This window comes from Rhododendron vialii, chromosome 12a, assembly GCF_030253575.1.
Source record: "Rhododendron vialii isolate Sample 1 chromosome 12a, ASM3025357v1".
NCBI classification, from domain to species: Eukaryota; Viridiplantae; Streptophyta; class Magnoliopsida; order Ericales; family Ericaceae; genus Rhododendron; species Rhododendron vialii.
In genome coordinates this window covers 20,834,886-20,858,574 of record NC_080568.1, presented here as the reverse complement: position 1 = coordinate 20,858,574, position 23,689 = coordinate 20,834,886, and the positions used below count along the sequence as shown (strand labels likewise).

Genomic DNA, 23,689 nt, shown 5'->3' with positions numbered 1-23,689 from the left:
ATTGCTTACTCTCGTTAGTCCGCCGTTAGTCCTTTTAAATAAAGACAAAAATAAGCCAATAAGTCAATTTTTTCGTCTTTATTCAAAAAAAATTGCATTTCGATGGCAATTTTTTACTTTTTAGATTCCTCTCATCATGACGAAGCAATAATCTCTGAAATTGACAAAAAACAAATAAATGCAAAAAAAAATTGAATAAGAACAAAAAAATAAGCCACTTGGCTTATTTAGCCTAACAACCCCTGAGTTTATGTAATATTCTGACTTTTGGACATTGTATCATGTTGTGACTTTTAGATCTATATCATGTTGTGACTTTTGGACATGACTCTATATGCATTTTTAGTACTATGCAGAAAAATAAGACATCTCAATATTTGTCCACAAGTTGAACAGGTAGACAATACCAGTGGTTATGTTGCCTCATGACTGATCATGAAAATACTAAATTGGAGAGCAACTTTTTGCAGAAAACTATAACCAAATTTCTTTTCATGTGCCTCCTTATCAATGGAGAATGGAAGAATGAGTAGTGTTTTGGTTCAAAGGTATATTAGTTAGGCCTGTGCAAAAAATCTGTCCACCCGCGGACCCGACCTAACCCGAAAGGTCTCGGGCGGGGTCGAACATGTGGTTTGGGCGGGTACGAGTTCATTTTCTGTTAAAAATCAGATTTTGGTTCGGGGTCCGGGTTGGTGTGTTTCTTACATAACCCGACCCGACCCATTCATAAAGAATAATTTAGTTTTTGGTCAGACTTGACCTGACTCGACGTAAAGAATCGGGCTCACAAACGGTTCTTACCCCTTTTCGGTTCGGTTTGCGGGCCTAAAAGATTTGTTACCCAACATGTTGGGTCGGGTTCAGGGGGCAAACCCGACCTGTGCACACCCCTAATATTAGGGTAAGAGGAGAATGAGAGAATTACTGTTTTAACCCCAAAAAAGAGAGCCATTTGATTTTGCTGTTAAAAGGACTAACGGCAGTTAGTAATTGGACCAAGTTGGAACAAAATGAAAATACATAGTGTAAATCGAGCCAATTACAACTATAGGGACCAAGTTGACACAAACACTTGACTACATGGACCATTTCAGTTTTTTTCCCTAATTATAAAATAAAGACGACTAGACTAACGTTTGAGTAAGGCAAATGCAGTTTGAATATGAGATGGAAGAGAGAGGATTACAGATTTTAACCATGAAAAAAGCTCATAGTTTAATGTGGGGGGAATAAGTAGCTGTACACATTTCAGTTTCCTATAGGAGTGGTTTTTGCTTTTGGGGCTCGTTTGGATGCGTCTATAGCTGGGGGATTAGTTTACACTTGAATATAAGATATGGCCCCATTCTTTTATCCTCATCTGGGAAGCCCAAACTGAGGGGTTTTGGTTTATCCCGTTTCTTGGCTAAGACCGAAGAAGGGGGGAATCGGGGGCATTATTTTCGGATAGGGTTTGTGGTGCCCATAAGTTATACCCCTAACCCCCCTCGAAATTTGATGATTCTACCCTTCTTTATCCCCCTTCCCTCAACCCCAACCTCCCATTTCTGCTCTTCATCGCACACATGCACACTCAAATCGGGAAAAATGGAAAATATAGAGCGGGGGGGTTACCATGACAACGGCAAGGAGGCGCTGACGATCGGGAAGCCCTGTTCGTGTTTCTTCTTTTTCTTCTTCTTTCTGTGTCGCGCTCTCTCTCTCTCTCTCTCTCTCTCTCTCTTACAGCGAGGAGGGTTACAACGAGAAGGGTTAAAAGAGTAGGAAAATTATTTGGTGCACGTGTGCCATATATTTCATACACAACCCCACTCCTTCACATTTAAAAAAATGAAATTATAAAAAAACACACCTTAAAACAACGAATTTTAATTTTTTTATACTTATTACTTAATTATAAAAAATTGATGGGGTATAACTTGGAGTATTAGTATAAACATCTAAAATTGATGGTTATAATTAGTATTTTATATTAATTATTGTGAAGAAAATTATTTAAAATTTGATTTCGTAATTATATATTTAATCTAATGAATAATCTAATTTAACACTGCACAAGGGCAAAAGAGTCATTTAACAATTTTTTACATCATCCACACTTCCTTATACCCCCAATTTATCCTCCATCCAAACCAAGTACTATTTTATCCTTTATTTCTAATACCTCATCCAAACCAAGTACGATTTAATACCCCCAATAAATATCACATCAATGTGAGTCATTCCTTATTAACCAATACCCCTTAGTATCTTATCCTCTTCTTAACTAATACCCCCAATTCTTTTCCCTCATCCAAACGAGTTGTTGGTGTGGCCCTGGAATAACACTACGATCACCGCATGAGGTGCAGTGGATAGTCCACCGCACGATGGGGCGCCCCACCCTTTACAAAAACAAAAAACACGCCAACAGAAAACTCCCAAATTCATTGTTCTGGTTCCATGAGAGAGAGAGAGAGAGGGGATGGAATCGATCGCAACGACCATCAACCGACGTTGACGACCCCCAACACCACCTCCGACCACCAGGTCAGCGGCTCCACGTCCGGCAACCACCCCCACCCCCTCGCAAGAATCGGGTAAATTAACCTGCCTATTTGCCCCATATTCAAATCCGCATAGTAGGTACTCTCTCTCTCTCTCTCTCTCTCTCTCTCTCTCTCTCTCTCTCTCTCTCTCTCTCTCTCTCTCTCTCTCTCTCTCTCTCTCTCTCTCTCTCTCTCTCTCTCTCTCTCTCTCTCTCTCCTCTCTCTCTCTCTCTCTCTCTCTCTCCCACCCATAGCCCTAGAAATTGGGGATTTCACTTTGATGTCCATACATCAATTTGATTGTAAGGCTTATATTTCGGCTAAATAAGCCAATGAGGCTTCTTTTTTTTTAGCATTTGTTAGTTTTTCGTAGATTGAGGATTATTACTTTGTAATGACGAGAGGAATTTAAAAAGTAAAAAATTAAATCAAAAACTAATTTTTTTAAAGAAAGACAACTAATTTTTTCCGTCTTTATTAAAAAAATGGATTTTGATTGTAATATTTTACTTTTTAGATTTCTCTCGTCATGACGAAGCAATAATTCTCAAAAAATCGACAAAAAAGTAATAAATGTGAAAAAAATTGAATAAGGACAAAAAACAAGCCACTGTGACTTATTTGGTTGTTCGGCTAAATAAGCCACTGGGCTTTTTTTTTTTTGCTCTTATTCAATTTTTTTTCGCAATTGTTAGTTTTTTGTCAATTTTTTTGGAGATTATTGCTTCTTCATGACAAGAGGAATCTAAAAAGTAAAAAACTACGATCGAAATTAAATTTTTTTTTCATAAAGATGAAAAAATTGGCTTATTGTCTTATTTTTGTCTTTATTCAAAAAAAATTAGGTTTCGATTGTAATTTTTTACTTTTTAGATTTTTCTCGTTATGACGAAGTAATAGTTTCCAAAAAATTGATGACAAACTAACAAATGCGAAAAAAATTTGAATAAGTATTTAGCCGGACAGCAAGCCTAAGTTCGGCCAACTGACTTATTTTTTTAATTTTTTTCGTATTTATTAGTTTTTCATCAATTTTTTGGGAATTATTGCCTCTTCATGACGAGATGAATCTAAAAAGTAAAAAATTATGGTCGAAACCTAATATTTTTTGAATAAAGACAAAAACAAGCCAACAAGCCAATTTTTTCAACTTTATTCAAAAAAATTAGATTCAATAATAATTTTTTACTCTTTAGATGCCTTTCATCATAACGATGTAATAATTCCCAAAAAATTGATGAAAAACTAATAAATACAGAAAAAAATTGAATAAGGAAAAAAAAAAGTTAGTTGGCTTATTTAGCCGAACGGATATATTGATGCTGAAGAATCCACGTGGGTTTTTTTGTTTTTGTTTTCCGTTTGGGCTTTGGGTGGGAGTCGTGGGACAGGCGTAAGTAATGGTTGTTTTATTGTTTAAAAAAATGTAAAATTTAGGAATTAAGGATAACGTAACGTGGGTGTCTCTCTCTCTCTTTTTCCTTTTTTAAATCCGTTTGTTGCATGGACATCATCAACGTGAGGCTTTTTTTGGTTTTAAAAAAGTGAAAAATCTAGGAAATTAGAATTGAGAGTTTGGAGGCTTGTGGGGCTCAAATACATTTGCATAGATTATAGAATTTTAGTGTCTGAAATCATAATTCATTTTCTCAGCTTATAGAATTTTGTGTTTAATTTTTTAGCATAGTTTGGGCGGAGGTTAAGGCATGAATGGCTTATATTGGGGAGTTGCGATTCGAACCTCTTTCTTTTTCTTTTTCTTTCTGTGTCCTATGTTTAAAAAAGGGCTATTTAAAAAATACAACAAATTGTGTCAATTTATTAACTTTATTGTGATATTTTTCTTTTACCGATAGTCACACTGGAAGTAAATTGATGCACTGTTGTCTCTGACTCTCTGAATCTTACTCCGTTGATAGAGAGACAACGTTGTGTGAATATACATAGAATTGCAATTAGAGAATTTTCATTTTTTTTTTCCAATCATTATAATGATCCTTACTATTTTTGAGCTCTTTATTTATATCCGAATGACTTAAATGAAATACTATTTGTTATCCTAAGAATAGTTGTACTAATGTTTTAGTTAATAGCAATTCTAATATTTCAACACGGCAGACTCTAATCCCCCTATCTTTACTTTTACTCAGTGTGTACTTTTTTTGTGTGCTCAAGTAAATTAAATCTGTTTTTTAGCGTGGGAATTTTTTGAACTTGTTAAAAGATTGAATTTTTTTTCCGGAATGTTAAAAAGATTGAAATGATAAGGATGAAAACTCATCTTTTAAAGTCCAGGACATTTTCAGATTTAGGAAATACTGAATTCAATTTTCGAAGAAATTAGAGGAGAGTGGTTGATGCGGGCGCGGGTTGGAGAGAGAAGGGAAGTGTTGAATGGAGTAATTGATGAGCATCTACAATGCAAATATCATATCCGATAATGTGATTGGGGTATTCTCGTCAAGTAGATATATAAAAGGTTTAGCTTTCCAAAAGATCAGAAAATAACATCAACTTTGTAAGACAGCTCCATTATAATCAATCAAGTAGGAGAATAAATGATTCTTAATTCAAAGGAAACACATTAAATGGGATTGGCGGTTTAAGGTACTATCATTTTCAAAACACGTCAAATAATGCAGACTTAAAAAAATCATATTTATCGAATACCGATCAATGCATTGTTGGAAAACATAAGTTCATCAAAATAAATACACTAAGCACGGTCATCTGACCCATTTGTTCGAAAATAAATATGATTCGATAAGACATTGATCAGTATAAGCTAAACATGACCTTTTTCGAATAAACATTGTCGTAAGTTGAGAAAATAAGCTCACGAAAGCAAAACTGGACGGAACTGAAATGTGTTGGAGACTGGACACGATCTTATTAATATAGAACTTTCATTAGACAGAGATTAGTGCTATTAATCTACACGAGTTCCGCGCTAAACATATTTGTGAGACCCACTGGTTTACATTATTGCGCTATTAATTACTGCTAATTAATGACCTTCGGTTCACCTAATCAAAGTTGGACGAGGACAAAGGGCGGTATTACCCATTTTATACACAGTGCATGCTCTCTCTCTCTCTCTCTCTCTCTAAAATGGAGGAACAGAGTAGTAGCACACAGCCACTCCTCTCCCCCGGGAAATACCAATTGACAAAATCAAGCAGTTCGCTCTCTTCATCATCGTTCATTGCAGATGAAGCAGACATCAAGCCCGTCGGAAGTGTCAGAGATTTCTTCCGTGAGTTTTCGTTGGAGTCCAAGAAGCTTTGGTACCTCGCCGCTCCGGCGATCTTCACCACCGTCTGCCAGTACTCCCTCGGCGCAATCACCCAAGTCTTTGCTGGCCATGTCGGAACAGTCGAACTCGCCGCCGTGTCCGTGGAAAACTCCGTCATCGCCGGTTTTTCTTTTGGTCTCTTGGTATGATTCCGCATAAACCATGCTTTTTTTTTTTTAAGTCTATAAACACATCTTTCAAACATAACTCCGAAGAAAATTATGTCCGGAAACATGCAACGAACTGCTCTCTATATATGATCGGGATTGTGTTTGGAGTTAGATTTGTATCATTGCTTAATTTGCTTTCCTTTATCCATGAAAATCTCTCAAAAGATGAAGTGATCTAAAATAATTATTATATTTGTTGCGACCTTTTAAATAGTCGATGTGCCCGGTAACACATCGGCCGGGCACACTTTTGTTTCAAATCACACGCTGTTAAAAACAAAGACCAAGTTACCATATTGAGAGCTTCTTTGGGGGTATGGCAATTCAATAATAATACGAGAAAAAGTAAGAATAAATCACTTTTGATCAAATAAAAATTATAAAATACTCATTTAACTTGTATTTTAAGAAAGAATAAATACAAATCATAAAATAATATGAATTTTTTGTTAATTAATTTGTGGATAGCTAGAATATAATATTTATGAATAAAAACTACTCGCAAATTTGTATATATCCTAATACATGTATACATATGTTTTGTTGTGTGCATGTTGTGTCCATGGCCCCGTTTCCATAAAGTGCCATGTCTTATGTCCCTATCGGTATCCATCTCCATATTATGTGCTACATTGCCATTGAGAGATCATCGTGGTGTCAAATTTTGAGAGTGAGAAAAATTTTCTTTTACCAATTAGCAAGCGTTCTAACCCTGCTATGCACGAGGGCAAGTGAAAAATTATGTTATGTTTAATGTAACAATATTATTTATAGGTATGGGTAGAGTCTTGTTATATTATTTATCCCTTATTATTTATGATTTAACATTAATTAAACATTAATGATAAATGTTTGAGCATGCAAGAAAGTTTGAAAGCTTTTTTTTCTAATTTGTGGTATTTTGAAAAGTGTAGGAACAAAAAAATAAAAAAATGAATTTATTAAGAAAATGCCACGTTAGAGAGAGAATTAGATTTTATTTTTGAAAACTACATTTGCTTAGTATATAGTATAGATGTGTTTTACCTAGCTAATCATTAATGCAAGACGCATCCCATACATATGAACCCTCATATGAACATTCCCCTTAATTTTTCCACCACGATCTACTTAACTCTTTAATTACTTTTTCAATAATTATATACCTACATACAATTACACAAACACTTGTACACACAACAAATTGGAGTGGGGCCCACCCCTTTTGTGAGTTGTGTGTGTGTGAGTGTTTGTGTGAGATTGTAGTATATATTATTGTTAATTTTTACACTTTCAATCACCGAAGTTCACATTTGCACCATAACAAACGTATTAATTATTGAAAAAGTTAGGTCCATAATGGAAAGAAATTTCGGGCCTACTTGCCTATCTGCATATATTTATGTACTATAATGCGTTTTACTAATCAATAAAGAAAGCAAAACTTTTTTCACCAAAGAGAGAATTTTACACATAAATAAATAACCTTCAATTACTTTAACACCTCCAAATTTCGTGATCACATTTGCACTACAACAAACGCGTTTTACCTAATCCCTAAAGAAAGACTTGAAATAGTTAAGTCCATAATGGAAAGAACTTTTGGGCCTACTTGAAATTGTATATGACAAAAGAAGTGCAGTAGAAAAACATTGCTAAAACCAACCTTAACATTTTTTTTAGAGAACAGCTCACATTAATAACCAAACAAAAGCTCAAGGGGATCGATGGCCTTAAAATATGGATTAATACAATCAAACCAACGCTACACAGCCTATAAACATAATGGGCTTGTTCATTTAAGGGACTCAAAACCCCTATGCAAAGTTCCTAATAAATTTTCTCTATCTATCTCTTTTCACTCATTACACTTTAAAATCTTTCTCAAAATCAAACCGAACAGGGTCAATATGACACAAAGAACTAAAGTACTTCAACAATAGTAACCAGAAAGAACAGCGCGGAGGTACGTACATTGGGGCCGGGTGGGGCCCAACCACCTCCCAATTTTAAAAAATTTGTTAATATGATATCTAATTTGGCTTTTTGACCTTTTTGGTCCCCAAAGTATTTCCGTTGTGCCACTTTGGTCCCCAATATTCCAATTGCTAACATTGCATCCCCAAAATATCAATTTTGTATTTAAATGGTCCCTACGACTCACGCCGTTCATTCCCTCCGTCAAAACCAAGGGCAAAGTTGGTATTTCATCTCAAAACGGTGTCGTTTGGTTGGAAACGGTTTTTTTGGTCCCCAAAGTATTTCCGCCATGCCAATTTGGTCCCCAAAGTATTTCCGTCATGCCAATTTGGTCCCCAATATTTCAATTGCCAACATTGCATCTCCAAAGTATCAATTTTGTGTTTAAATGCTTCCTGCGGCTCACGCCGTTCTTTCCCTCCGTCAAAACCAAGGGCAAGGTTGGTATTTTACCTCAAAACGGTGTCGTTTTGTTGGAAACATAGATTTTTCTTATTCATAATTCTCTTAGGGTTCTCATTGAAAACTTTAAAGTCAAAAAAATAATTATGACTCTTTAGGATAAAATGATCAAAAAATTAAGATCTTCGCACAAGTTCAAACAGATTGAAAATTTGAACACTTAATTTTTTTTACCATATTTTTTAATATATAAACAACCTCAAAAAATCAAGTGTTTTAATTTTTAACCCGTTTGAACCGGTGCGAAATTTTAATTTTCTGATCATTTTATTCGAGAGGGTCATAAAAACCAAAACCTCGGAACCCAGAGGACTAAATTGACGGAGGGAAAGAACGGCGTGAGCCGCAGGGAGCATTTAAACACAAAATTGATACTTTGGACATGAAATGTTGGCAATTTGAATATTGGGGACCAAATTGGCATGGCGGAAATACTTTGGGGACCAAAAAAGTCAAAAAGCCGTTTCCAACCAAACGACACCGTTTTGAGGTGAAATACCAACTTTGCCCTTGGTTTTGACGGAGGGAATGAACGGCGTGAGCCGGAGGGACTATTTAAATACAAAATTGATACTTTGGGGATGCAATGTTAGCAATTGGAATATTGGGGACCAAAGTGGCACAGCGGAAATACTTTGGGGACCAAAAAAGTCAAAAAGCCTATCTAATTTTGAGTTTTGATTGTTATTATCAGTGTAATATTTTTAAAAACGCCACAAAAACACGGATCCGGGGATTGTGTTGCACAGCAAAACGACGTGCAGAGACACCTAATGAGACAAAGGACCTAGCAACATGCTGAGGAGCTCTAAAATTGGCCCTTAATTTCCTCCGCTTCCATTGCCATAATTCTGTTTATAACCACCTTAACTTAGTGGATTAATTGATCGATGCATTTTTGTTTTGAAACTCATAGTTGGGAATGGGAAGTGCACTAGAGACCCTCTGCGGGCAAGCGGTTGGAGCAGGGCAACTAGACATGCTAGGGATATATATGCAGAGATCGTGGATTATCCTCAACACCACGTCACTCTTCTTGATGTTCTTTTACATCTTCGCCACCCCACTTCTGAAGCTCATAGGCCAGACGACTGAGATATCGGAGGCGGCTGGAACCTTTGCAGTCTGGATGATTCCCCAGCTCTTCGCCTACGCCTTCATGTTTCCGCAGGCGAAGTTCTTGCAAGCCCAAAGCAAGATGGCAGCGATGGCCGTGATAGGAGCATCGGCCTTGGTTTTGCACGCCGTCTTCAGCTGGCTCCTGATGCTCAAGTTGGGGTGGGGATTGGTGGGCGCAGCGGTGGTCCTGAATTCCACGTGGTGGTTGATAGTGGTGGCTCAAATGTTGTATATTGTGTGTGGGTCCTGTGATCGGGCTTGGTCCGGGTTTTCATGGATGGCGTTTCATAATCTCTGGGGATTCGTCAAGTTATCTCTTGCATCTGCCGTGATGCTTTGGTAAGTACTCTTTGTTGCACTAATTTGACCATGCTCGACTCTATCCTTTTTCCTCTACGGAATGCATCCGATACTTTTTCTCTTCAATTTTTAGTCTTATCTCTCTATCTATCTCTCTCCACTTATTACCGCAAAAAACTTCTCCAAGTCTCAAACCGAACATTGGCCATTCGTTTTTAAAGTTAGATTAATCTTGTGTCTAAACTATTTAATTTTTAAACTAAAAATCCTTTTTTAATTTTTTGTGCTACCTTTATTCTTTTTTAGGCAAATGTTTGATACTTTTACGATTTGTCTCAATCATACAAATTTGGGGAAAAAATTACGAAAGATACAAAAATAGCCAAAAAAAATTTTAAAAAAAAACAACGGAAAAAAATTGGTCAATATATTGTCTCACTTTTTTTATTTGTCTCATAACAACCTTTAAATTCTTTTTACCAAAAGAATAATTTGTCTCTTGTGTCTCCTACTATCATGCTTTGGCGAGGATGATTTAATGACTTACTTTTCTTCTGTTAATTTTCTATGTCTTTTGGTCTAATTAACTAAATCCCAATGCCTATACGTAAGACATAAACAAAGACGAATATAGCGCTAAGGTTAGTCTCGCTGGTTGGTAGATTTGCTACTCAAAAAATTGAACATGGTTAGATTTTTTGGGTCAGGCAGCAAAAAAATAATTTCACATGAAATTTCTTAGATAATTCTATCATAAATGGCCTGCACTCGATCGGACCGAGCACTACAACAAAGAACACTTTTACCAATGAAATCTGGTGACGAAATCCAAAATTCGTTCCCAAATGATACCTTTTAGCGAGGAAACCTACATTTTGTCGGCAATAACCAAAAAGTACCTATGGGCGATGAAATATCATTTTATCGCCAAAAGATACCATTTGGCACCGAAATATGAGTTTCGTAGCCAAAAGGTGCCATTTGGCAACGAAATCTCATTTCCTCGCCAAAAAGTATATATCGTGTTCAACCTTGAATATCTCTCTGAGATGCTTATCATGATAGAGTTCTTAATTTCTAGATAAATTTGTTGGATGTTGATAATTTTTTTCGAGGTACAGCTTAGAGACATGGTACTTTATGGCATTAATTCTCTTCGCTGGGTATTTGAAGAATGCAGAGGTTGCTGTGGATGGCTTATCAATTTGGTGAGTTTTTAGTTATTTCTACGTTGATCAGTAGTGATTTAATTTTAACCGGCAATGTAACACACTGTAGATTTTAACAAAAGAATTTGTACGTGAATCGAAGAATAGACATGCCGAATCAAATTTTTTCCCTTGTATCATGTGTGCGATGCAAATATTTATCTTATTTTTCGTTCATTTTTTAGCTTTCCCATGCAATAAGATAAGCAAATTCGAATTACAAGAACGAAGCAGGTTAAGAAAATGGCGAAGTGTTACAATACGTACACTCCTATTTCGATGTATCATGTGTGCGGCATGTGTATTCTATTTCACTGTCATTGCTATATACTTTTTTTGCAGCATGAATATTTTGGGCTGGACGATCATGGTAGCTCTTGGGTTCAATGCAGCTATCAGGTTTTGCAACCGAAACAACCTCAATTCATACTACAGCTTCTACGATTAACCAACAAAGCAAAGCATTACTATAACAGAACGATTTTATTTTTGTTGTTGTGGTACGCAGTGTAAGGGTATCGAATGAACTAGGGGCAGCACATCCAAGAACAGCAAAGTTCTCAGTGGTGGTGGCTACCGTGACATCAATGCTAGTTGGCCTTGCAATGGCACTCGTTTTGATTATTGCACGAAAGCAATACCCGGATCTGTTTTCGAGTAGCACAGAAGTCAAACAGCTTGTGTATTCGCTCACTGCAATGTTAGGAATAAGCATTGTCATTAACAGTCTCCAACCTACTCTCTCTGGTATGTATTGACTTGAATTGATGCATATATATACACATATTCTAAAGAATCTAAACTATCACGCTTTTTTTTTTTTTTTTCATTTTTGCTGTAATTAAACCTTTCTTATGGATAATGAACTATTGTTTGCAGGGGTAGCCATTGGAGCAGGGTGGCAAGCTTATGTAGCCTATGTGAACATAGGCTGCTACTATTTCTTCGGCATCCCTCTGGGTCTTGTGCTAGGCTATGCCACTGATATGGGTGTTACGGTAATTTTACTTATTTTCTATATAGATGTGGATTATTCATCCCAGATAGGCGGCCACGTACATTGCTCCTTGTCAAAGCAAAAATAGGATGAATCATGATAGATTTTTGGCTCTCGTTCTCGTACAATGTTTTAGGCTTGTATGTTTTGCAGGGAATTTGGGATGGAATGTTGGCAGGAACAGTCTTGCAAACATGCATCCTCCTATGGATGATTTATAGGACTGACTGGAACAAAGAGGTAAACAACATGCACTCTGCATTTTAATTATAGCCTTTCTTGTCGTTCAAAACCAGGCTTGTTCACTGTCAATTGCGATCGGACGGATTCAGTGGCATGTTGCCTTCACCCGCATCATCTACTGATCATAGATCTTATTCTAAATCCATCTCGATTCCAAACTGGCGCGTGTCGAGTGGGTTTACTGAGTAAAACTAAATGCATTAGCCCATGGAGTTTTTGACTGTCGTTGCTTAGCGTACGTAGAAAAATATCACACTATAGACCGTACACACACACAAGAATTCTACTAAAGAACACTTGGAAAAATGCACTTTTGCACGTGTCCTTTCGAGTATGTTAGTACTTCACCTTTGAGTTTGGCTCAATGGTTGACCATGTAGAGCTCCTTTAAAGCGTGAGTTCTAGGGCCTCGAGTCCTGGTGCTCGTAGGCATCCCAATCGTGAACATCGAAGTAAGGGCAGATCTAAAATGCACATGTAGCATTGTGGGGGTAGTACGTACCTCACATCAATATTGATATCCTCATTTGTGTATTCTATCCAAGAATTGACCATTTCAAAGGAAGGATTTTCTGCTTGCACTTGAGAAAGACTTTGAATACTCTTGGTGATATATAAATGCAGGCATCCATAGCCGGACGTAGAATAAAAGAATGGGGCGGAAAGGTGAATCTTCCCAAAGATACTGATGCAGTGGAGGAATGAATTAAATAAGGAAATTGATCATGGCACTTTACTTTTAGCCATTGACCTTTCATTTTTTCTCTTCTTTTTATTTAAAATTACAACAATACCTTTCTATGTCTGAGAAAGTTTGATAAAGACTTACAAAATAAAAGGTAATTTGGTAATTTTATATGGAATAAAGACAAAAAGTGAAGTGTCAATGGCTAAATGTGGCGTGCCAAAATCAATTTCCTAAAATAATGGAGTTTATTTATCTCACCCAAATTGAAGTCCATGGACCACGACCTGAGCAAACTGTAGTTCTTGGTTATAAATCTACAAGTTACTGTATATTTATTCATGTTGGAACACTTTGAAGTATGTGCCCCTCTTCTTGTTTTGTATACACTGACATTTCAGTGTGGCTTAATGGTTGTCTAATTAATTGTGATAGATAAATAATTCTGATCAATTTTAAAGATGGTCACATGGTTAAAAAAAATTGGCCTGCCCGAGGATGCAGGGTCCATAAATTTAATCCTAAGCCAAATAGGAGTAATAAATAGAATTTTTCCCCTTCAATTTGAAGTTATTTTCTTAGAAGAAGAGTCAAAACATCTTTTGTATATATAGGAAAATGAATACCACTCAAGTCAATCAAGAAAAGACTTGAAGATCTTGCCAAAATTTACACCCATCTCCTTATTAAAGCCTACAAATGGAGGCTCATATCATGCAGAAATGACTTTTGGCTAACACTCTTGCACAAGTTCTCACGAACTTTCAAGAGTTTAACAATTTTCAGGACTTGTAAGAATATCATCAAGCACTAAAACATTGTGTCGATTCTTCTACAAATTTCACAACGAACACAATCTACGTCTAAAAGAGCTTTCACATGTAATCTCTTTCTTGAAGAAATTAAACTGCATTTGTTTAAGATCAAGCTATTCAAGCCATCAATTAACCACACTCGTCCTCTTGAAGCATTTGAAAGACTCAAAGAAGCCATCAAGTGGTTCGACTCGACAACAAGCTTTAACAGTTATTGGAATATTGCAGCCAAATGAGGAAATCGAATCAGAGAATCATGTTCCGTTTATACTGGTGTGAAATCACAAAGGATTGTAGTCATGTTTCTTAAAATCACACTCGCAAATAATGAAGATCCATCACCATTTCTCCTTTCTTTTCTTTTCTTTTTTTTAAATCACTCAGTTTACCCTTTTATTGTTTGCATGATGTCAAAACGAGACCCAATTTTCATTAAAATTTAACGTTTTAGATCCTATTCTTATGAAATTTGTACTATTCAAAAGATATCGGGATTTAAGTGAACCCGATAGTGAATATGCTTTGGTACTAATTGAAAATGGAGAATTCATAAGGAGAATTTCTGACGCAAAAGTTTGGAGATAAATATAGAGAATTTGTAGCCTTTTTTGGTCCATGACTCTCCGTACAATTTTTTGTTGCTCATAAGGATTTTTGTTGATGTAAATAGTAAATTCTCTAAACTAAATATTTAAATAGTATATATTATTTAATTTCTAAAGTTATATTCCTTGTTGGAAAAGGGTTCAAACTATTTTTTATGTCTTTGGTATTGTTATATGCCTTGTTTAGTATATATTTCATCCTCATGTAGTATTATAGGTAACAAGAAAGGGAGATTTACTATATATGAGAGTGATCGAATTAACTTATGCCCTATACCTTCTAAAGGTTTATTTTGTACTTTTAACTCTTTTTCACAAAAAGAACCATAAGAATCACGAACCCTCATTTTGTGGAAGTTGCAATAGAAGCAACTTACATATTAATCCACATAATTATCAAATCATCATTTAGAAGAAGCTTTTTATTCATTTAGGTCTAAAACTTTCATTTATAGTATACATTTTTGTTACCCTACTCAATAAACATGTTTTCATGCATTATAGAAATCATGACCGAATCAAAGTAATTCACAATTCAATTCGATTCACGATTTCAAAAAGGACCATTTCGATTCTCGATTCAATTCACGATTTGATAATCTTGGCCCTGAATAGTCTAAGGCTGGCCCTCAAGCTATGTTCTTTTAAACTTACAAGTCTGAAACTTATTTCGGTATTTTTCGTAACTTTTTTTGAGCTTTTCGTCGTAATTTTTGGAGATAATCGTTCGTCTTGACGGGACGAATTGGAAAAGTATAAAAATATAAACCGATGTTTAAAAAATTCAAATAAGACGGCATTTTTAGATAATAAGACAACTGTTAATTTGGTACCTTTTTTTGTCTTTAGCGAAACTTTTTTTTTTTGTTTTCGGTCATAATTTTCTACTTTTAAGACTCCTCTCGTCAAGATAGATGATTAATCCAAAAAATATCACTCAAATCAAAACAAAATTAAAAAAAACAAACAAACAAACCACAAAAAACGAAAGAAAATAATTAAGTTTAGGCAGAGTCCCCTTCAACTTCCATTTTATTTTGACCAAACGAAAGTGGGACGAGGAGAAAGGGGAGTGAATACTCATTTTATAAAGCATCCGTTTCGCAATCTCTCTCTCTCTCTCTCTCTCTCTCTCTCTCTCTCTCTCAAATGGACGAGGAGACTAGTAGCACACTGCCACTTCTCTCTCCCAGCCGATACGTTGACCTTAGAGCGACAAGATCAAGCACTTCCCTCTCTTCCTCATCGTTCGTTGCAGATGAAGCAGACATCAAGGCAATTAGAAATGTCAGAGATTTCTCTGCAGCATTTGTGTTGGAGTCCAAAAGGCTTTGGTACCTCGCGGCTCCGGCAATCTTCACCACCGTTTGCAACTACTCCCTCGGCGCAATCACCCAAGTCTTTGCCGGCCACGTCGGAGCAATCGAACTCGCCGCTGTGTCTGTGGAAAACTCCGTCATCGCCGGTTTTTCTATGGGTCTCTTGGTAAGATCACATAAACCCATAGTTGTTCTGTTGTATCTTGGCTTGTTGAGCAAAGATGTAATCCCCTCGATGTACCCCTTCGAGATTTATAAAATTGTTCGTTTGCCGAAAAAAAAAAAGATCGCATAAACCCATGCAGTAGATTGACATAAAGGCATGCAGGCTATGCAGCAAAAATGATAGAGATCGAGGAGAGAGTTTCCCACACAGAGATTTACAGGAAACCAAATCATATTAAGTTTACTAGTCCTTTGGGATTTCGGATTTCACCCATACGATTGGTCCTCCACCGATAAAGGTTTCATTCACTTGCTAAGAAATTTGTGTAAAAATTTCATTTCAGGTAATTTTTTTGTTTGTTTTCAGCTGAAGTTAACATTATTAGTTGTAATTGGTGAGGTTTCAAATCCTGTAAATTTTGGAAACAATAAAAAGAAACGTGTGATTTAAATGAGTGATTTTCAGCAAAAGTAATTTTTTTTTATACTTCGCTCTTCTTTCATCTCCATGTCAATTTACAGCGTTGTCCATCCATTTATCAAAAATCGAACTAAACGGAGGACTAAGGTTATAAATTCACAGGGTTATGAATTCACATAAAGACAAAAGAACAAGTGCAACTTTTGTTTTATTAATTAGCGAAAGTCACCATTGTTAGAACTAAATTAAATTTGACCTTTGTTCTTCTGACACCTACGTGCAATCTTGATGTCATTGAACCAAATGCCTCTTGCCAGTATGATCAAAGTTAGAATGCGCAATCAATTAACTTTAACGTTTTTAATTCACCGGCCGGTGTTTTGAAATTCACAGTTGGGAATGGGAAGTGCGCTAGAGACACTCTGCGGGCAAGCTGTCGGAGCAGGGCAACTAGGCATGCTAGGAATCTACATGCAGAGATCATGGGTTATCCTCAACACCACATCGCTCTTCTTGATGTTCTTCTACATTTTCGCCGCCCCGCTTCTAAAACTCATAGGCCAAGAAAGTGAAATTGCGGAGGCGGCCGGAACCTTCGCTGTCTGGATGATTCCCCAGCTCTTCGCCTACGCGTTCATGTTTCCGCAGGCGAAATTCTTGCAGGCCCAGAGCAAGATGGCAGCGATGGCCGTGATAGGCGCAGCGGCCTTGGTTTTGCACACCGTCTTCAGCTGGCTCCTGATGCTCAAGTTGGGGTGGGGATTGGTGGGCGCGGCGGTGGTCCTGAATTCCACGTGGTGGTTGATAGTGGTGGCGCAAATGTTGTATATTGTTAGTGGGTCATGTGGCCGAGCTTGGTCTGGATTTTCATGGAAGGCGTTCCATAATCTCTGGGAATTCGTCAAGCTGTCTCTTGCATCTGCTCTCATGCTTTGGTTAGTATGCTTTGCTGAATTGATTTTATCTATTTTTAATGTAGATTTACGCCACGATTGGTTATTTAATTAAACAAAAAGCTTTTTTTTCTTTTTTATTGTTACTTTTTGCTTTTGGTAAAATGTGTTATATAAGTATATTTTTAAAAATGAAGATATTGAAATTTGAAACTACCTGAATCGAAGGATCTGTTGCAGAGTCCGAATACAGTATTTTAATGGGTAAATTACCAAAACCACCTCAGAGGTATCCGTAAATTAAAAATTGCCCTGTCTCATTTCAAAAACTACAAAATACCTCGCGTATCATAAAAAATATTCCCTCATCATGTTGAAGCCACTAGGAAACTTGACACAATCTGTCGGGCATCGTCAAATTCGAGTTACAATGAACCATATGTACTTTTGTAGGATGTGAAAGGTTGCAGAGGTTTGAAAATAGTCTTTCACAAGTTTTTTTTTTTTTTTTTAAAAGACAGATTGGTTCACTGTAATTAGAATTTTGATGATGTTAGACAAATTTCATCGAACTTACTCGCGGCTACATCACAACAAGGAAGGAATTTGTTATAAGATAGGGAGTATTTTATAATTTCTCAAATTGAGAGGACAATCTATAATTTGCATAAACCTCTGGGTGTGGTTTCAGCTATCTACCCTTCTTTCCCTTGAACAGAGAGTTCGAATAGAGTTGGATTATTGACCTTTTTTTACATTGGATATCTGAACTGGGAGTGGTATTTATAAGAGCATGAAAATAGTACACAAATCTAAGTTACAAAACCTAGAGGCAAATCAAAATATGGCAGATATCAAAGTCTATGCCTAGGGGCGTGTAATCTAACCTACACTCTGACCTTCCCTTTAGGAAAAAGCATATCATTAATTACTGTCCGCCCTTTAGGTTGATTATTAGTGGGCTCTATAGTTTGAAAATTCAGTACGTGTCCTTGGAGGATGTGACAGGTAAAAAGTGTGTAAATTATTTCAACGAAAATGACAGAAATAACCCCTTTCCTTCCTTTACAGTCTGGATGAGTGATTTGCCCCCGGATATACGACGCGGGCCACGAGGCTAGAGTAGTAATCCAGCCCCACCTCTTCTCCGGTCTTTGGTTGCCCAAAACAGCAGTCGGATTTGGCCCCTGATTTGTCGGGTTCGGATTTGTAATCCACCTGCGGGTGGATTTGGTAACGACGGGGGTACCTCTTGTCATTGCTATATCCAGGTCCCCAAATGACCAACATGCCCTCTAACACAACACAACAAAACTGAAGAAGATGACGAGAGAGAGAGAGAGAGAAGTATTGTTCGTGAGACGAAGTGTTGTACCCATCATCGCCGAGGCCACCCTCGTTGCTGATAGTAAGGGAATCAGTAAAGTTTTTGGAGAAGTGGACGGAGAGAGGTAGAAGGAGTAGTGATGATCGGAGCAAGAGGCTTACGGCCGGAGTGGTGATGATCGACGGCGGCGGCAGACGGATTGCACAAGGGGTTGCAGAGGATTGGGTTCGGGTAGGGGCGTGGGTGGGTAGGAGTATTTACATATATGCATATACATATATATATATATATATGTATGTGTGTGTGTGTAATGATTTTTTAGTTTACAATTACATTTATTCGGTTTTAGTTTACAATTACATATATAATGTATATATATACTCTTTCATCATTTTTCAATTACAATTTTTAATTTTTTCAACAAATAACATATTGTCTAATATGTCATGGTTTACTTTTAATTTGTTCCGGCAAAAAATATTTTTCTAAAATGAAATTAAGTTTAAACATTTGTGGGGGCAATTCAGTCATTTAATATCTAATTTCATCATATCTACCCTCCAAATTTTTCTTCTTAAAAAATTATCCAAACACCTCATTATAAATCTACCATTCTTAACATATCACACATCATTACATATCACTCTCAAATCAACCATCATTATATATCCACCCAAATTAAATCTTTCATCGGGCCATTAAGGCTTTAATTAACAAAACTAGCATGTTGGAGACTTTTTCCACCAAATCACGCCCACTTTTTCCACGTAACTTTTCCTTCTTTTTTTTGCTTTTACTTTTCTCTTTCTTTTTCATCTCAGACTATATGTTGAAGTGTTTTTTTGTCGGTCTTCAACGCAATAGTTGTTATCTACGGGATCGATCTCTATTTTGAAAGTCATAAAAAAATAAGGTATGTTTCACTCAGAAGCTATGGTTTCAACCGTGCAAAGTCTTGGTTCTGTTCATTTTAGAATTTTAGATTTATAGGTAATGAGTGTAAAGAGAAATAAAATAATGATTAAAAATAAGAATAATAATTAAAAAAAATAAAAAGAAAAATAAAAATAATGATTAAAAAAAATAGAATAATGATTAAAATTCAAAATCAAAAACCTTTAAACGAATGAGCTCAATTCACAAATTTGATACCTAGTTTGTTCCTTGGGTCTTGCTATAAAACACCCATTTGGCTATCATTTAGGAGGGAATAAAATAAGCTTTTTAATTGATAGAAGGGCACGTGGACGTTCAATGAGAACAAATAGTACTATTACGTGGAAAGAGGGGGCGTGATTTGGTGGAAAAAATCCCCAACATGCTATTTATGTTAATTAAAGCTTTAAAGGGAGGAAAGGGGTTATTTCTGTTATTTTTGTTGAAACAATCTAGACACTTCTTACCTACCACATCCTCGAAGGACACGTACCGAATTTTCAAACTATGGGGCTCACTAATAATCAGCCTAAAGGGCGGACAGTAAATTTAGCCTTTTTTTAATAATCAAATGTTCAAATCATTTTTCGCGCACCTTGATTATTTTTGAAGCTCTTAAATGATCAACAAACCTCTAGTTAGGGCTGTAAACGAATCGAGCAGCTCGCAAGCGTGACTCGGCTTGGCTTGTTAAAGCTCGGCTCGACTCGTTTAGTAAACGAGCCGAGCTCGATCTCGTGTTTTTGGCTCGTTTAGTGAACCAGCTAAGCTCTCAGTTCAGCTTGTTCGACAAAAGCTCAGTTCGATTAAAGAGGCTCGTTTAGTAAATGACTCAGCTCAGCTCGATAAGGGCTCGACTCGTTAAGACTCGAGCCGAGCTCAAACTCAAATTTTTAGCTCGTTTAGTAAAGAGCTGAGCTTGAGCTCGACAAAGCTCGGCTCGTTTACAGTCACTTGGATTCAAACTTGTCACCACTTGGAAGACAAGTCATTTAATTACTTTCTTATGATCATTCGGCCAAACTCTTTGGGGTTGCACTGTTCTTAAGATTTTGGTGAACCCATTGGATATTAATGCATTTTCCCGAGGGAAAATTTCATATTAGTACTTGACTTTTCACGTAAATCACACATGAACACCTAATCTTAACAAAACATCACATACACATCTGACGTATTAAAAAATTCATCAATTAAACCCCTACCGTTAACCTCCGTCCAAAAATTAACGGAAAACATGTTTCTCTCTCCAATTTTGTTACCCACACTGACTTTTTTTCCACATATTTCGCAACAATTTTTTGTGGGGTCTATTTTTGGGTCCCACACAAATTATCAGATCTGTTCACAAATTCTAAAATATTTTTTCAAGTGATCTTGCAAAAAAATCAGCTCCATAAAATAAATGTAAGTGTATGATCCAATCGTACAATTTTTCATTCATAATTCTACATTAAAATTTTGAATAAAAAGTTGTAAGATTTGATTCAACACTTACAATTATTCCGTTGAGCTGATTTTTTATAGGGTCACGCAAAAAATATTTTAAAACTAATGAAATGATCGGATCATTTTTAGGGACCCAAAAGTGGGCCCCACAAAAAATCTATGCAATACTAATCTGTGTGGGTACACTGGATAGTGTTAGTTACTCCGGCAAAAAATAAATTAAAAAAAAAACAACTCAGTACTATGCGGGAAAAAAAAAGTAAAATAATAACGCAAAAGAAAAGATTTGTATTATAATTTTTTTTTTTTGTGGGGACCCAAAAGTGAACTCATCCACTCATTAATCTTTATTTTTTTTTTTTGCATGACCCTATAAAAAACCATCTCAACGGGGTAAATGTAAGTGTTAGATCAAATCTTACAACTTTTTAAAATTCTGAATAAAAAGTTATACAATTGGATTATACACTTATATTTATTCGATGGAGCTGATTTTTTGCTAGGGTTCTCAAAAAAATATTTTTGACATAATTAATAGATCGGATAATATCTATGAGACCAAAAAATGGGACCCACAAAAAAAGTGCAAAATCTGTGAAAAAAAATCAGTGCTTGTAACAAAATTGGAGAGAGAAACATGTTTTTCCGTTTGTTTTTTGACAGAGATTGACAGTAGGGATTTAATTGATGAGCTCTTTAATACGTTAGATGTTTATGTAATATTTCGTTAATGTCAGGTGTCTGTGTAATTTGTGTGAAATGTTAGGTGCTAATATGAAATTTTCCCAATTTTACAATGTATAAGCAGCTTAGAGATATGGTACTTTATGGCGTTGATTCTATTTGCCGGGTATTTGAAGAATGCAGAACTTTCAGTGGATGCCTTATCAATATGGTGAGTGCATCTAGCAGAATTCCTACGTTGATTTTTTCTTTTTTGTTTTATAGTATAAGTATTTTGTTGTTGCATTGTTAATTTGCGCCACAAGAGTATTCATTTAAACCCCGTTCCGCTAGGAGTTTTATTTTTTAAGCACTTATTTCCTGTTTTACGAGACATATCATTCCCTCAAAATACATCATCTTTATAGTATCTATTGTCCATTTTCAACTTAACAAAAAAGAAATTATAATAAAGGGGATAAAAAGAGGGAAAAGATACTAGTATATTGAAATTTTAAGTCTATGTCATGGCCGGTAGATAATATACTCCTAATTGTCATTTCTAATTAGAGTTGTGTGCTTTTAATTTCACAGCATGAATATATTGGGCTGGACAATCATGGTATCTATCGGATTCAATGCAGCTATCAGGTTTTGTAGATCAAAACAGCCCTCGATTAATGGTATCCTAGCTTCTACAATTAACTAACAAAACAGAACGAACAATTTTAATTAAAAGTCTTTCTATGCAGTGTAAGGGTGTCAAATGAATTGGGTGCAGCGCATCCAGCGACCGCCAAGTTCTCGGTGTTGGTAGCCACCATGACATCGTTTATGGTCGGCCTCGTCATTGCACTCATTCTGATTATTGCACGGAAGCAATATCCGAATTTGTTTTCAAACAGCACAGAGGTCAAACAGCTTGTGTACTCGCTCACTGTAACGTTGGGAATAAACATTGTCATTAACAGCATCCAACCTACTCTATCCGGTATGTATGAGTATATGTATACACATATATACATACCTAGGAACTATCAATGTTTTTTTCCTTTTTTTGTGATTAAACTATATCTTCAATTATGTACTATTGTTGTAGGGGTGGCGATTGGAGCAGGGTGGCAAGCTTACGTAGCCTATGTGAACGTAGGGTGCTACTATTTCTTCGGCATCCCTCTGGGTCTAGGGCTAGGCTACGCAGCGGACATGGGTGTTTCGGTACTTCTACTTATTTCCTACATGGACGTAGATTAGTAATAACTTCGATTTCAAAGTACTTAGTAGAATCTCTCAGTGCGAGAAAAAAGAAGAAGAAATTAGATGGATGAAAATGATCTTGGTTGTCATTCTCCAGAATTTGTAAGCTTTGTATAATCTGCAGGGAATCTGGGACGGAATGCTGGCGGGAACAGCCTTACAAACATGCATCCTGTTCTGGATGATTTATAGGACTAACTGGAACAAAGAGGTAAACAATTCCACTCTACATTTTATGCATCTGTTTTTGTTCTAAAAACCAACCCAATCTTGTCCCATGGGGATGCAGGCATGCATAGCTGGAGATAGAATCAAACAATGGGGGGGAACGGTGGATCTTCCCAAAGAGACTGACGTCGAGGATGAAGCAAGATGACAATGTGTCATGTGGTCAAGCATCTAGAACAACTTTCATCAGTAAAATGACACGCTTTATCACCCCCGAATTAAACCACCCCCGAATTAAACGCCATGTTCCATCAGCACATGTTACGGGAATTCTTCATTACAATTCAATTGTCTTTGGAGCCGTTAATAGAAAATTGCTCATTCTTTTTTCAGCATTGGTATACTTTTGAAGAAGTTGTCACCATTATTCTATCTAAGAACAACGATAGCTAGCAAACCTATATCTAGGAGCAAATTTGGCACCAACATCACCTGGGCTTTCTTGCAACCTTTCAGGGGCTGAGCGGCAAACTTAGGAGTGGTTATTCACTGCTCTAGGTGCACCATCCTATGGTGCTAGAGAGCCCTACATATTACTTTCACTACATATTAGTGTGGAAGTAGCCCACACCAATCTGTAATGGAAAAAGTCCAAGAGCATGTCACTTTGTGCTCTAGGAGCTCTTACTAATCTTCCGAACT

At 36.5% G+C, this 23,689-nt stretch overlaps 1 protein-coding gene across 1 annotated transcript; it reads left to right on the top strand.

Moving 5' to 3' along the window:
* The first annotated feature begins 5,575 nt into the window (after window positions 1-5,575).
* On the top strand, window positions 5,576-23,379 carry LOC131309554 (uncharacterized). The gene is made up of 17 exons (XM_058336170.1): window positions 5,576-5,969; window positions 9,334-9,875; window positions 10,958-11,044; window positions 11,387-11,443; window positions 11,553-11,791; window positions 11,924-12,042; window positions 12,195-12,281; window positions 12,909-12,977; window positions 13,892-13,968; window positions 15,442-15,874; window positions 16,688-17,229; window positions 21,708-21,794; window positions 22,157-22,213; window positions 22,315-22,553; window positions 22,662-22,780; window positions 22,944-23,030; window positions 23,109-23,379. Exons 1-17 carry the CDS (start codon window positions 5,613-5,615, stop codon window positions 23,193-23,195), a joined length of 3,285 nt encoding a protein of 1,094 aa, XP_058192153.1. The 5' UTR covers window positions 5,576-5,612; the 3' UTR covers window positions 23,196-23,379.
* Window positions 23,380-23,689: the final 310 nt, after the last annotated feature.

Excerpts from the sequence above, each read along its gene's own strand:
- LOC131309554 (XM_058336170.1), top strand. The coding sequence starts at position 5,613 with ATGCTCTCTCTCTCTCTCTCTCTCTCTAAAATGGAGGAACAGAGTAGT. Across the intron at positions 12,282-12,908 it reads GGACTGACTGGAACAAAGAG|GCATCCATAGCCGGACGTAG; the intron begins GTAAACAACATG and ends ATATAAATGCAG. Across the intron at positions 22,781-22,943 it reads CAGCGGACATGGGTGTTTCG|GGAATCTGGGACGGAATGCT; the intron begins GTACTTCTACTT and ends TATAATCTGCAG.